This window comes from Somniosus microcephalus, chromosome 10 (assembly GCF_052327205.1).
Source record: "Somniosus microcephalus isolate GS21.2 chromosome 10, FLI_Smic_1.0, whole genome shotgun sequence".
Classification (NCBI taxonomy): Eukaryota; Metazoa; Chordata; class Chondrichthyes; order Squaliformes; family Somniosidae; genus Somniosus; species Somniosus microcephalus.
The window spans coordinates 229,558,270-229,573,691 of NC_140996.1; the positions used below are offsets into that span (position 1 = coordinate 229,558,270).

At 48.5% G+C, this 15,422-nt stretch overlaps 1 protein-coding gene across 10 annotated transcripts in view; it reads right to left on the reverse strand.

Moving 5' to 3' along the window:
- The window catches only part of rsf1a (remodeling and spacing factor 1a), a 156,385-nt gene that overhangs the window by 80,692 nt on the left and 60,271 nt on the right, over positions 1-15,422 (reverse strand). For 9 of the 10 annotated variants that reach the window (XM_085999739.1, XM_085999740.1, XM_085999735.1 and 6 more), the window contains exons 5-9: positions 12,542-12,693; positions 9,646-11,009; positions 7,687-7,857; positions 4,800-4,904; positions 3,900-3,979 (exon numbers count right to left, since the gene is read on the reverse strand). In XM_085999739.1, the coding sequence (XP_085855865.1) occupies positions 3,900-3,979; positions 4,800-4,904; positions 7,687-7,857; positions 9,646-11,009; positions 12,542-12,693 (1,872 nt within the window). The remainder of the gene's footprint in view (positions 1-3,899; positions 3,980-4,799; positions 4,905-7,686; positions 7,858-9,645; positions 11,010-12,541; positions 12,694-15,422) is intronic. The other variant, XM_085999732.1, reaches the window with a different exon arrangement.

The following is a 15,422-nucleotide window of genomic DNA, read 5'->3' on the forward strand; positions in this document are numbered from 1 at the left end:
ACCTGCTCCATTTCCTGCTTTTTTCTCAGTTCTGACAAAAGGTCTTCGACCTGAAACGTTAACTCTGTTTCTCTCTCCACGGATGCTGCCTGGCCTGCTGAGTTTTTCCAGCGTCTCAAACCTGTTGTTATGTGGACATGGGGGAAACTTAGTTGCAGCTTAAGAGGAACAACAAAGGAAAATTTAAAAACAGCAAAGGTCACAGTAGTTTTAATAAAATAAGATACTAAAAGGCAGGGCTTGAACAGAGAAAGGAGGTGAGATTGCAGGGTGGAGGAAGCAAAACTGTGCGTCGGCGGGAATTTCAGCGGCAGCAGCAGGGCTATAAAAGGCCCCAGAGCGTCGGCGGGAATTTCAGCGGCAGCAGCGGGGCTATAAAAGGCCCCAGAGACCCAGGTAGGCCTCAGTGCGTCGGCGGGAATTTCAGCGGCAGCAGCGGGGCTATAAAAGGCCCCAGAGACCCAGGTAGGCCTCAGTGCGTCGGCGGGAATTTCAGCGGCAGCAGCGGGGCTATAAAAGGCCCCAGAGACCCAGGTAGGTTTACCAGTCTCTGAACTCGGAACTCAGAGGGAAGGAGAGAAGTAAAAAGTAATCGAAGTGTGACGTCACCAGAAAGCAGGTAAGTGATTGGTTGGTGAGTATTTCTCTCTTTTTAAACTTTAACTCAATGGTTTATAGTTTCTAAAGTCTCTGTGGTGTAGCGGGGACTGTTTATAAACCAGGGCCCTTATTTAACTGTAGTGTAATTGGTGGGATTGATTTGATTTAATTTAATTGCAATTAATTAAAGGGTAAGTCATGGCAGGGCAGCCCGGTGCCGTGGTATGCTCCTCCTGCGCTATGTGGGAACTCAGGGACACTTCCTGTGTCCCTGACAACTGTGTGTGCAGGAAGTGTGTCCAGCTGCAGCTACTGGCAGACCGCATTGTGGCGCTGGAGCTGCGATTGGATTCATGCTGGAACATTCACGAGGCTGAGGACATCGTGAATAGCACGTTTCATCAGTTGGTCACACCACAGGCAAAGGTAGGACAGGCAGAAAGGAAATGGATGAACGACAGACAGAGTACTAAGCACAGGCAGGTAGTGCAGAGCTCCCCTGTGGACATCCCCCTCTCAAACAGATACACCACTTTGAGTACTGTTGGGGGGGGGGGGGGGGATGGCTTATCAGAGGAAGGCAGCAGCAGCCAACTTCCTGGCACCAGGGGTGGCTCTGCTGCACAGGACGGGAGGAAAAAGAGGGGTAAAGCTATAGTAATAGGGGATTCTATCGTAAGGGGAATAGATAGGCATTTCTGCGGCCGCAAACGAGACTCCAGGATGGTGTGTTGCCTCCCTGGTGCAAGGGTCAAGGATGTCTCAGAGCGGCTGCAGAACATCTTGGAAGGGGAGGGTGAACAGCCAGTTGTCGTGGTGCATATAGGTACCAACGATATAGGTAAAAAGCGGGATGAGGTCCTAAAAGCGGAATATAGGGAGTTAGGAGGTAAATTAAAAAATAGGACCTCAAAAAGGTAGTAATCTCAGGATTGCTACCAGTGCCACGTGCTAGTCAGAGTAGAAATAGAAGGATATTTCAGATGAATACGTGGCTAGAGGAATGGTGCAAGGGGGAGGGATTCAAATTCCTTGGACATTGGAACCGGTTCTGGGAGAGGTGGGACCAGTACAAACGGAACGGTTTGCACCTGGGCAGGGCCGGGATTCAACAAAGGAATTAATTAAGAAAGGGAAAATAGAATATGAGAGTAAGCTTGCAGGGAACATAAAAAATAACTAAAAGCTTTTATAGATATGTGAAGAGAAAAAGATTGGTGAAGTCAAGCGTAGGTCCCTTGCAGTCAGAATCAGGGGAATTTATAATGGGGAACAAAGAAATGGCAGACCAACTAAATACATATTTTGGTTCTGTCTTCACAAAGGAGGACACAAATAACCTCCCAGAGATGCCGGGGAACATAGGGTCTGATGAGAGGGAGGAATGGAATGAAATCAGTATTTGTAGGGAAATGGTGTTAGGAACATTGATGGGACTGAAGGCCGATAAATCCCCAGGGCCTGATAATCTACATCCTAGGGTACTTAAGAAAGTGGCCCCAGAAATAGTTGATGCTTTGCTGATCATCTTCCAGATTCCATCGAATGCTGGAACAGTACCCATGGATTGGAGGGTAGCTAATGTTACCCCACTATTCAAAAAAGGTGGTAGAGAGAAAACAGGGAATTACAGACCAGTAAGCCTGACATCGGTAGTGGGGAAAATGCTAGAGTCCATTATAAAAGATGTAATAGCAGAGCACTTGGAAAACAGTGACAGGATCGGACAAAGTCAACATGGATTTACAAAAGGTAAATTGTGCTTGACTAACCTACTGCAATTTTTTGAGGATGTAACTGGTAAAATAGATAAGGGAGAACCAGTGGATGTGGTGTATTTGGACTTTCAGAAGGCTTTCGATAAGGTCCCACATAAGAGATTGGCGTGCAAAGTTAAAGCACATGGGATTGGGGGTAAGGTACTGACTTGGATAGAGAACTGGTTAGCAGACAGAAAGCAAAGAGTTGGAATAAACGGGTCTTTTTCCAAGTGGCAGGCAGTGACTAGTGGGGTACCGCAGGGATCGGTCCCTGGGCCCCAGCTATTCACAATATATATTAATGATCTAGACAAGGGAACTAGATGTAATATCTCCAAATTTGCAGACGACACAAAGCTGGGTGGGCGTGTGTGCTGTGAGGAGGATGCCGAGAAACTCCAGGATGATTTGGACAGTTTGGGTGATTGGGCAAAAGCATGGCAGATGCAATATAATGTGGATAAATGCGAGGTTATCCACTTTGGTGGCAAATACAGGAAGGCAGATTATTATTTGAATGGCAATAGATTGGGAGAAGGGGAAGTGCAGAGACCTGGGTGTCCTTGGGCACCAGTCGCTGAAGATAAGCATGCAGGTGCAGCAGGCGGTTAAGAAGGCAAATGGCATGTTGGCCTTCGTAGTGAGAGGGTTTGAGTACAGGAACAAGGATGTCTTGCTGCAGTTGTACAGGGCCTTGGTGAGACCACATCTTGAGTATTGTGTGCAGTTTTGGTCACCTTATCGGAGGAAGGATGTTCTTGCCATGGAAGGAGTTCAGCGAAGATTCACCAGGCTGATACCTGGGATGGCAGGAATGACGTACGAGGAGAGATTGGGTCGATTGGGCTTGTACTTGCTGGAGTTTAGAAGAATGAGGGGGGATCTCATTGAAACTTATAAAATTCTGACAGGACTGGACAGACTAGATGCAGGAAGAATGTTCCCGATGGTCGGGGAGTCCAGAACCAGGGGTCACAGTCTAAGGATAAGGGGTAAGACATTTAGGACAGAAATGAGGAGGAATTTCTTCACCCAGAGAGCGGTGAACCTGTGGAATTCTCTACCACAGAAGGCAGTAGAGGCCAATTCATTAAATATATTCAAGAAGGAGTTAGATATATTTCTTAAGGCTAAAGGGATCAAGGGGTATGGGGAGAAAGCAGGGACCGGGTACTGAGTTTGGATGATCAGCCATGATCTCATTAAATGGCGGAGCAGGCTCGAGGGGCCGAATGGCCTACTCCTGCTCCTATCTTCTATGTCTATGTTAAATTCAACTCCAGCAGGAGAGCAAAACAAGCGGTAGCGGATTGGCCGCCTGTCATATTGCCCGCCCGCCAATGTTGCCTCTAATTCTTTTTTGGCTGGCATAGCCCCTTTAAAACCCAGCTCACCGGCTGCGCAGGAACCCCAGAGCGCCGCGCCGCTTAAAGGCATCACCGCCCGCCGTATTTCCTTTTCAAAAAACTTCAGAAGTAGAATTTCACCCAAGTCTCTGGAAGTGGCTAATGCAGTCCAGATTTAATTTTTTTTCTTTACCTTCTCTCAGCTCTTTCCTTCTTCTTTATCATCACGTCTAGATTTTGCAATTGTTCTTCTAGATGTTCGCACAGAAGTTTCTGCAGACGAAAAATAATAAAAAGGGACAACTTTTAGTGCAGTCACACGTTTCCACCCCCACCGATCCAGAAATAAACAGCCATGACGAAGATATACGCTTTGGCAATCTAACACTTCTACAGCACGTTTTGTCAAACGGCAGCATCTTTCCCTTTATGCACACACCAATATTACTGTAGTTTTCAACAAGAGAAGAGTTACCACAGGATCATTAGATATGGGTGCAAAAGGCCATTCAGCCCATCCATCCCTAAACCTATGGTCAGCAGTGGCTCAGTGGGCAGCACTCTCGCTCCAGAGTCAGAAGGTTGGGGGTTCAAGTCCCGCTCCAGAGACACAAGCACAAAAAAGTCCAGACCGACACTCCCAGTGCCAGTACTGAGGGAGTGCTGCACTGTCGGAGGCGCCATCTTTCGGATGAAGATGTTAAACTGAGGCCCCATCTACTCTGGTGGATGAAAAAGATCCCATGAAGAGCAGGGGAGTTGTCCTCAGTGTCCTGGCCAATATTTATCCCTCAACCGTCATCACTGAAACAGATTATCTGGGACAAATCAGACCCCTTATTCCGAGACCGTGAGGCCTTGGTATAGACTCTCCAGCTAGGGGGAACCGCCTCTCGGCACCTACCCCGGTCAAGCCCTCTAAGAATTTCTCTGAAGGCAATCACCTTCTCAGGGCAATTAGGGGATGGACATTAAGCAGAGCCTTGCCAGAATCACCCACAGTCAGGGAACAAAAGAAAAGGACTGTGAAAGTACATTATTGCCTGGGTTTAAATCTTACTGGAGCAACGCCTGTATGAAAAGGAACGCTTACATGTTGGCAGGGTGGGCAGAACCATTCTCCATCTGGGATCATCATCAATGGGGGTCGTAGGCATGCCGTATGATAACCGCTGTCGCAGGAGTCACACAACAGAATCTAGGGGGAAAGATTTACACAATCAATGAGCTGCAACTCGGGCCTGCTCCGCCATTTAATGAGATCATGGCTGATCATCCAAATTCAGTACCCTGTCCCTGCTTTCTCCCCATATCCCTTGATCCCCTTTAGCCTTAAGAAATACATCTAACTCCTTCTTGAATATATTTAATGAATTGGCCGCAACTGCCTTCTGTGGTAGAGAATTCCACAGGTTCCCCACTCTCTGGGTGAAGAAATTCCTCATCTCTGTCCTAAATGGCTTACCCCTTATCCTTAGACTGTGACCCCTGGTTCTGGACTCCCCCGCCATCGGGAACATCCTTCCTGCATCTAGTCTGTCTAGTCCTGTCAGAATTTTATAAATTTCAATGAGATCCCCTCTCATTCTTCTAAACTCCAGCGAGTATAAGCCCAATCGACCCAATCTCTCCTCATACGTCATTCCTGCCATCCCAGGTATCAGTCTGGTGAATCTTCGCTGCACTCCCTCCATGGCAAGAACATCCTTCCTCAGATAAGGCGACCAAAACTGCACACAATACTCAAGATGTGGTCTCACCAAGGCCCTGTACAACTGCAGCAAGACATCCTTGTTCCGGTACTCACCTTACTGGGGCCGGGTCCCACAGGCAACTGTACTTCGCCCAAGTCACTGTAACTCCTGCAAGTCTAGACGGCAAGTGCTAGTAGGCTTTTCGACTAGGGTAGTCATGGCAGCTGCTCCTGATCTCACCTGATGTCTCCAAGCATAGGCCTGTAGCCGAGGTCAACTGGACAGAGTCAGGAGCAGGAGCCCAATTCCCCTTCCCTATAGCCCAGCGCTGCAATTGCCTTGGGCAAGTTCTTGGGGCTTTGCATTTTACCTCCACACCCTCCGCCAAACAAAACAGTACAAGGGATACAAAAGCAAAATACTGCGGATACTGGAAATCTGAAATAAAAACATAAAATGCTGGAAATACTCAGCAGGCCAGGCAGCATTTGTGGAGAGAGAAACAGAGTTAACGTTTCAGGTCGATGACCTTTTGGGTTCAGGTTCGGATGAAAGGTCACCAACCTGAAACGTCGACTCTGTTTCGCTCTCCACAGATGCTGCCTGACCGGCTGAGCATTGAGCATTTTCTGTTTTTATTTCAGTAGAAGGGATATTTGTCAATCGGATTGGGAGCTATGTAGGTTATACCCAGAACTGACAAACACAAATGGCCCCTGCTTCATGCTTCATGCAAGGGCTGGAGCACACATTCAGAGCTGCAGATATTGGCAGGTTAGAAATGCACAGCTACATCCCACTCAACACCACAGTGGACATGACACGGCAGCAAGTTCATTTATCCATTCACAATTCAAAAACATAAATATGCGAGACATTTTTAATATATTTCAGCTTCCATACTCCACATTTGACAAGTTTGAAGGTAGGGAGAAATTAGGTCTAAAATGCAGCCTGTACGCCCCTCGTTGAATTACCAGACTTCACCATGCTTGTTGTGCTGGAGAAACATGTTCTTGAAAATGCAATCCAGCATGTTAGTGGGCCAGTAATTCCTGTCCCAACGCGTGAGTACGGACGGGGTACTCACGCGTGGGCCCAGAGGAATTGCCGGTTTTCAGCATGCACAGCGCATGTGGGGGAAACCGGCATTTCCTCTCCTCTGACCCAAGGGGTTAAGAGGCGGAACGCGTACGACGTATCAGGCAGCGCGTGTGCGCTGAACTTCCCTTTTTTTTTTTATTAGAGTTGCCCGTGAGGTAAAGACTCCGGTTTTTACGCGTGGAAAAAGCAGCCGTAAGTACTTACTTTTAACAGGTAAGTGGTCTATTAAGTTAAATTAGAAATTTTTTCCACAGGTTCATTATTTTTGAAGACTTTACAGTAAGGTAAATCTATTTTTAGCCCCGATTTTTTATATAATAATTTTTTTCAAAATTTTAAATTATTGTTTAAAATCGTTTTTTTAACAGTTATTTATAGTTTATTTAAGTAGTGCGATTTAAAAAAAAAATTTATTTCAAGTTTAAGTAGTGTTTTGGGGCCAGGAGTTTTCATGAGTTTGACAGTTCTTACTATCAAACTAATGAATGAACTTTTGCAACCTCCCATTGGTTGCCCAGTGCTCACGTGATCCCGTGATCCCAGCCGGCTCATCGCACTAAGTACGCCGCTGGGTCACGCACGCACAGCGCGGCAGGACCTGAAGTGGGCCAGTGACAGGAAATGCAATGCGGGCCAGGATTGAAATGTCAGCGCGCCGGGTAAGTGCACATCGGGGGCTTGCACGCGCGGCAAGCCCCCGATCCTAATTTCTGGCCCAATGTCTTCTTAAAAGAAGCAAAAATAAATAGGGGCAACGAAACAAAAAGTATAAACAAGTAGCAAGAAAATCAACCCTGTCCCTGACCAGTCAGACCAGATGGTCAGAATCGTGGGACGCCTGCAGCATAAAGAACCAACCCCTCATCGCTGACCCAACGGCAGAGGTCCCTGGCTCCGACCTCCCTCGAAGGCAGTGGATGGCGCAACCCAATCTGCACAGGGCACGGATGATGCGGCCGCCTGCTCCCCAAGTGGAAGATGAGGGACAGCCCGAAGTCCGACTGTGGCCATGAGTCCCAGACCGTGGAGCACATCACATCAACCTGCCCACTGAGATCTGTTGCGGGAGGCAACCTCATTTCTCCACTGGGCATCTCAGGAGACCATCGAATGGTTAGCCGATCTACACGTCCCGTGATAAGCTTTTCCCGTCATACGAAACAACAGCCAAGTCAAACCTACCAATTCAGGGTGATTGGATAAGCCACATTTTTTACAGGGTTCATCATCATCTGCTGGCCCTTCCTCATCTTCATCTTCCTGGTCGCTCTCGCTCTCTTCACTCGATTCCTGCTGTCTGCGCCTGCCCCTCGACTTGGTCCATCGGGCTCTCCTGCTGGCTTTAGCTTTGCGCTGTAATGTCAACATCGAGCGTCAGAAGCACGTCTGAAACCAAATCACTTCACAACACGCCGGGCCGCATATCACCGTGTGGATCAGCGCTGTGGCAGTCCAACAGAAACGAAGAACTTAAAGCAGTTGTCGCACACCTAGAAATTTAGCTATTCATTTTTCTCGCACAAATCACGTCTGGGTTTGACACCTATTTTCCAGTTGAACATGCAAAAAGGGAAGCATTACAATTAGGTCCCAAGCTCGCAACCTCCACCACCTTGGAGGACAAGGGCAGCAGGTGCAAGGGAACACCACCACCTCCAAGTCACACATCATCCCGACTTGGAGATATATCGGCCGCCCCTTCGTCGTCGCTGGGTCAAAACCCTGGAACTCCCTCCCCAAGAGCACTGTGGGAGCTCCTTCACCACACGGGACGGCAGCGGTTCAAGGCGGCGGCTCACCACCACCTTCTCAAGGGCAGCTAGGGATGGGCAATAAATGCTGGCCTTGCTCGTGATGCCTATCCTCAGAATTAATTTTTTAAAACTGTCTCAGTACGCAAGTTCTTTACAATGGCAACATTCTGCATGCAAAGCTTCAGATGCCCGGGTGCCCACTGCTGGTCCGTCTACAGAGCTGGTACAGACACGACAGGCCGAATGGCCTTCTTCTGTACTGTAAACCTCAATGGGCTTTTCAAATAAATTGCGCTGGAACTTTTGTTGCCGGCTGTAACCCTGCTGCCACTTAAACTCTCTCTATTGGAGGTAAACTAGACTGAACCACAAATAACAGCAGAAAATGCTGGAAATACTCAGCAGGCCAGGCAGCATCCGTGGAGAGAGAAACAGAGTTACCGTTTCAGGTCTGGGACCCTTCATCAGAACTGGAAAAAGCTGGAGATGTAACGGATATTAAGCAGGTGCAGAGACGGGGGGGGGGTTTAGGAGAGGAGGAAGGAATAGAAAGAATACCCTGTACTTTTGTAAGAGGCAGGGAAGATAAAATGTTGCAAATGGGAATGGCAAAAATCATATAGCATGAAAAATGGGGGCAGGGATAATTATCTGAAATTGTTGAACTCAATGTTGAGTCCGGCAGACTGCAAAGTGCCCAATCGAAAGATGAGGTGCTGTTCCTCGAGCTTACGTTGAGCTTCATTGGAACAATGCAATAGCCCGAGGACAGAGAGATCAGAGTGGGAGTGAAGCGGTGAATTGAAGTGACAGGCGACCGGAAGCTCGGGGTCACCCGTGCGGACTGAACGGAGGTGTTCCGCAAAGCGGTCACCCAATCTGCGTTTGGTCTCCCCAATGTAGAGGAGACCGCATCGTGAGCAGCGAATACAGTATAATAAATTGCAAGAAGTACAAGTAAATCGCTGTTTCACCTGGAAGGGGTGTTTGGGGCCCTGGACAGTGGGAAGGGAGGAGGTAAAAGGGCATGTGTTGCATCTCCTGCGCTTGCACGGGAAGGTGCCAGGTGAAGGAGAAGGGCTGTTGGGGGTGATTGAGGAGTGGACCAAGGTGTCGCGGAGGGAACGGTCCCTTCGGAATGCTGAAAGGGGAGGGGAAGATGTGTTTGGTGGTGGGATCATGCTGGAGGTGGCGGAAATAGCGGAGGATGATCCGTTGAATGTGGAGGCTGGTGGGGTGAAAGGTGAGGACAAGGGGAACTCACCTCACTACAAGTTCCGTTTAACAAGACTTGCATTTTGTATCAAGCGTTTGCTCTTGGTTCACTTCTATTACCTCTGTGTGACAAAATGTTTCTCAGATTTATTAAAGAAACAAATCACTGTACCTTTGTCCCTCTCGCCACAGAGGAATCTTTCTCCGCCTTGCCCTGGTTCTCATCCTTCTCTGGACTCGGAGGTGCCGATTCCTCTTCCCTCTTGCTCGCTTTCTTCTCCTGATTCTCCGTCACTTTCACCGTGGGTTTGGATATCCTCAGCGACCTCCTCAAGCACCTTGCTCCGCTGGGCTCGGTCTCCGGTTTCTCTTCCGCCTGCTCGACTTTCTGGGGCGCTTCTTCCTCCAAAGTCTTCTCTGGCGCCCGCTGCCTCAGGGATGCTCTCGTTCTCCTCGGCGGCACCTTCTCTGCACATTCCCCATCCGCGCCTTTGGTGAAACTCGGCTGTTTTTTGTCAGGGGCCGCCTTGTGGGAGAGCTTGGCGTCTACGGAACTCTTTGAAGAGTCCTCCTCCTCCTCACGTTTTGACCTCGTTTCCTCGGGAGGCTTCTCGGGCTCCGGGAGAGCCTGGTCTACAACTTTCTCCTTCGGCGTGCAGTTCTGGATTACCTCAACTTGATTGCCGCTCGCGTGATTCTCCCGATTGACACTCGCTGGCAAATCAGAGTCCTTCTTGCTCGACCCGTCGATGCCGTTTTCCTCCTCTTTAGTTGGGCGCGTGGCTTCGGGCTCCTGTTTCTTCTTGTTCTGCTCAGACTTCTCAGGAGCAGAAGCCACCAAGTTGCCCTCTTCGGTTTTGTGGTTGTTCATCTGGGGTCCAGCAGCTACCTCGCCGTTCACCAGCTGCTTTCCCTCCACCTTCTCCTCGAGCGCTTGCTTTACTGCCTCACCTTGCGCTTTCATTCCTTCCTTCAACGGCTCTTTGACAGGGGTCACGGGTTTGCTCAGCGGCCCCTTTGCTGTGCGGTCGTAATCCGCGGTCAGTTTAATTTCCCGCTTTTTCACGGGGAGTTTCGCTTGCTTGACGTTTTTCAGGGCCCTTTCGAGCTCTTCCGAGGATTTCTCTTTGACATCGTCGGGAGGTTCCACCTTGATGCTGATTTCCAGTTTCCCGCGCTCTACAGCTGCCAATTTATCAGTGCAACCTTTGCCATCACCCGAGCCTTTCAGACTCGCTAGTTCTACTTTGTCGGGTTTGCTTTCTCCTTCAGTGAGTTTACTAATTTTCTCAAGATTGTTTTCTTTGGTTAGTTTAGTACCATCACCTTTCTCATCAGTACTTTCTGATGCAGGCTCCTCTTTCTTAACAGTCTGTTCTTCCTTTGAGCCAACTTTGTCTTGCTCCTTCTTGACTGCCTGTACTTTTTCATCATCTTCTGGAGAGGTAGATGTGAGAGGAGATGCTGGGTTGGACTTTGTGACCATCTTCGGTACCTTCTGCTGTCCTTCTAGTGTCTTGTCTATATTTATTTCTTCTGTTCAAATTTTTTTTTAAAAATATACAAGATGTTAAATCAGAGAAAAAAGCTTGCAGCTATACAACACCTCAACACATCTCTCAGTAACATCTCAAAAGTCTTACACATACGACAAATTGCTTTTGAAATGCAGTGGTCAAACACACCCGTGAAGCCTCACAAACAGCAATGAGATAACGGACCAGCTAATCGGACTGATGATGATGCTGGTTGAGGGAGGAATGTTGGCCATGACAGCCTGCTCTTCTTCAAAGAGTGCCATGGGATGTTTAGCGTGCATTTGAACTGGATGAGGGCTTTGTCTCACTGAAAGGCGGCACCTCCAATAATGAGCACTCCCTTCGTAGTGCACTAAAATGCTAGTCTAGATCTTCTGCCTTCCAATCATGGGCCTACTACACAGACACACAATACGCTGCAACAAGGGAGGGAAATGAGACTTACTGGGTGTCAGTTAATTGGGGTGGGTGGGGAATTTTTTTTTTTTTGTTCATTCGCGGGATGTGGGAGTCGCCGGCAAAGCCAGCATTTATTGCCCATCGCAAATCGCCCTCGAGAAGGTGGTGGTGAGCCGCCTTCTTGACAACCGAGTGACTTGCTGGACCATTTCAGTGGGGCAGTCAAGAGGCAACCGCATTGCTGTGGGTCTGGAATCACGTAGAGGCCAGGCCAGGTAAGGACAGCAGGTTTCCTTCCCTGAAAGGGCATTAGTGAACCAGATGGGTTTTTACAACAATCTGGTCGTTTCATGGTCACCATTACTGATACTAGCTTTTGACTCCAGGTTTATTTAATTAACTGAATGTAAATTCCTCAGCTGGTGGGATTTTAACTCGTCTCTCCGGTACTCGTCCAATGACATAACCACGATACGACCGCTCCCGCGATGAGACACAATTAGAGTCAGATCATCAACAAAGACAGGGATCAGGTGGGATACTAAAATAAAGATGCTCATTTGTCTCTAATTAATTAAATCCCAGGATTTAAATTGATACCTCCGACTCCTCTGCCAAATGGTGTACACCACTGCCCCGAGATATTTCTGCAACGGGAGGCAGAAATGGAACCCTGGGAGTTAATTGGGGAAAAACCTGGGGGAGCGCTGATTATCTGTTCAGACGTGCAAGACAGGTGGGTGCCTCCTTCAGCAGAAGAAAAAATAATATAATTAGGGTTCACTCCGATGGAGCTATGCAGACGAAAAAGGTCCACGTTCAATCCCCCACCACCCTTAATGGTTAGTGGATCTCAGCCAAGCAGGCGGAAGGAATGCCACAATCAACCACAACATCCATAGGCTACAGAGAAAAAAACTCAAGCCAAGGTTCCTGCTCCTAATTGGTCTCTAATGATCCCTATTGGAAAGTTTGTGCGTGTGGATGTTAGATGGGGGAGGATCGGGCTCACCCGCCCGCCCATAGATACTGACAACCAGTATCCGGGTCCACACATGAATGGCCACTTGAGGAAGAGACTGGCGACACATCTCGGGCCCCGAGTCAACACTTGTAGTAGAGAAAAGTTACCTTCCAGATGCTCAAGTTCTTTCTTGGTCTCTTCGTCTTCGGGTGTAGGGCTAGTATGAGAGGACCCATCTTCCTGCAAAAACTTGCTCAATAATGCTGGATCTATCTGGGCTTTAAGCAGTTGCAGTGTTTCAGCCAATTCATTGCGATCCCTGGGAAAATAAGATTCACAGACACACGCTGTGACCATATTGCTGTGGGTTCAGCAGTCTGATAATCATTCAGAAAAGTTCTTACAGATATAGGCCAGTGGAAGAATAGATAATTGCAGTGTGCTCCGTAAAGCATAAATCTTGTACGTCTGCTATAACAAACATTTTGAGTCATTTCCAAGCTTTCTGGCCGGTTGAGTTTAAGCTCATGTCCCAGTTTTCAGGTTGGTTCAATGTTTCTACTGTGAAAAGCCAATCACAAACTAGGAGGAGAGAAAAAAGAAATCAGCTAAGATCCCTGCTCCTGAGCTTTCTCCAGTAATCCCTCCTGGAAAATGCACGTATGGATTTCATCAGCTCAGAAGTGGGGCTGTTCGCTGTTGATTGCAGTGTCCAGCTCCACCCGCAATTCCTCAGATAATTAAGCAGTCCGTGCCTGCATGCAGCAAGATCTGGACAACATCCAGGCTTGGGGTCATCCATGCACGTTACCTCGAGACTCGACTATTCCTATGCTCTCCTGGCCCATTTCCCAACCTCTATAAATGTGAGCTCATCCAAAACTCTGCTGCCCGTGTCCTAACTCGCACCAAGTCCCGTTCGATAGATAAGGGAGAACCAGTGGATGTGGTATATTTGGACTTTCAGAAGGCTTTCGATAAGGTCCCGCATAAGAGATTAGCGTGTAAAATTAAGGCACATGGGATTGGGGGCAAGGTATTGACTTGGATAGAGAACTGGTTGGCGGACAGAAAGCAAAGAGTTGGAATAAACGGGTCGTTTTCCGAGTGGCAGGCAGTGACTAGTGGGGTACCGCAAGGATCGGTCCTAGGACCCCAGCTTTTCACAATATATATTAATGATCTGGACAAGGGAATTGGATGTAATATCTCCAAATTTGCAGACGACACAAAGCTGGGTGGGAGGGTAAGCTGTGAGGAGGATGTCGTGAAACTCCAGTACAATTTGGACAGGTTGGGTGATTGGGCAGAAACATGGCAAATGCACTATAATGTGGATAAATGTGAGGTTATCCACTTTGGTGGCAAAAACAGGAAGGCAGATTATTATTTGAATGGCAATAGATTGGGAGAAGGGGAAGTGCAAAGAGACCTGGGTGTTCTTGTGCACCAGTCGCTGAAGGTAAGCATGCAGGTGCAGCAGATGGTTAAGAAGGCAAATGGTATGTTGGCCTTCGTAGCAAGAGGGTTTGAGTACAGGAACAAGGATGTCTTGCTACAGTTGTACAGAGCCTTGGTGAGACCGCACCTTGAGTATTGTGTGCAGTTTTGGTCACCTTACCAGAGGAAGGACGTTCTTGCCATGGAGGGAGTGCAGCGAAGATTCACCAGGCTGATACCTGGGATGGCAGGAATGACGTATGAGGAGAGATTGTGTCGATTGGGCTTATACTCACTGGAGTTTAGAAGATTGAGGGGGGGGATCTCATCGAAACCTATAAAATTCTGTCAGGTCTGGACAGACTAGATGCGGGAAGGATGTTTCTGATGGCCGGGGAGTCCAGAACCAGGGGTCATAGTCTAAGGATAAGGGGTAAGCCATTTAGGACAGAAGTGAGGAGGAATTTCTTCACCCAGAGAGTGGTGAACCTGTGGAATTCTCTGCCACAGAGGGCGGTGGAGGCCAGTTCATTAAATATATTCAAGAAAGAGTTGGATATATTTCTTAAGGCTAAAGGGATCAAGGGATATGGGGAGAAGGCAGGGACAGGGTACTGAATTTGGATGATCAGCCATGATCTCATTGAATGGCGGAGCAGGCTCGAAGGGCCGAATGGCCTACTCCTGCTCCTATCTTCTATGTTTCTATGCATCACCCCTGTGGTCGCTGAGCTACACTAGTTCCCAGTGGAGCAACACCTCAATTTTAAAATTCTCATCCACGTTTTCAAACCCCTCCATGGCCTCATCGCTCCCCATCTCTAATCTCCTCCAGCCCTACAACCCTCCGAGATCTCGGTACTCTTCCAATTCTGGCCTCTTCCGCATCCCCGATTTTAATCGCTCCAACATTGGCGGCCGTGCCTTCAGCTGCCTGGGCCCTTAAGCTCTGGAATTCCCTCCCTAAGCCTCTCCGCATCTCTACCTCTCTCTCTCTCTCAAGATACTCCTTAAAATCTACCTCTTTCACCAAGCTTTTGGTCACCTTTCCCAATATCTCGTTATGTGGCTCAGTGTCAAGTTTTGTTTCATAGCATCCTATGAAGCACCTTGAGACGTTTTACTATGTTAAAGGCGCTGTATGAATAGTTTGAAAGGAGCGGGAGCCGGAGAGGACAGTTTGAAAGGAGCAGGAGCCGGAGAGGACAGTTTCAAAGGAGCAGGAGCCGGAGAGGACAGTTTGAAAGGAGTGGGAGCGGGAGAGGACAGTTTGAAAGGAGCGGGAGCCGGAGAGGACAGTTTGAAAGGAGCGGGAGCCGGAGAGGACAGTTTGAAAGGAGCGGGAGCCGGAGAGGACAGTTTGAAAGGAGCGGGAACCGGAAAGGACAGTTTGAAAGGAGCGGGAGCCGGAGAGGACAGTTTGAAAGGAGCGGGAGCCGGAGAGGACAGATTGAAAGGAGCGGGAGCGGGAGAGGACAGTTTGAAAGGAGCGGGAGCGCGAGAGGACAGTTTGAAAGGAGCGGGAGCCGGAGAGGACAGTTTGAAAGGAGCGGGAGCCGGAGAGCACAGTTTGAAAGGAGCGGTAGCCGGAGAGGACAGTTTGAAAGG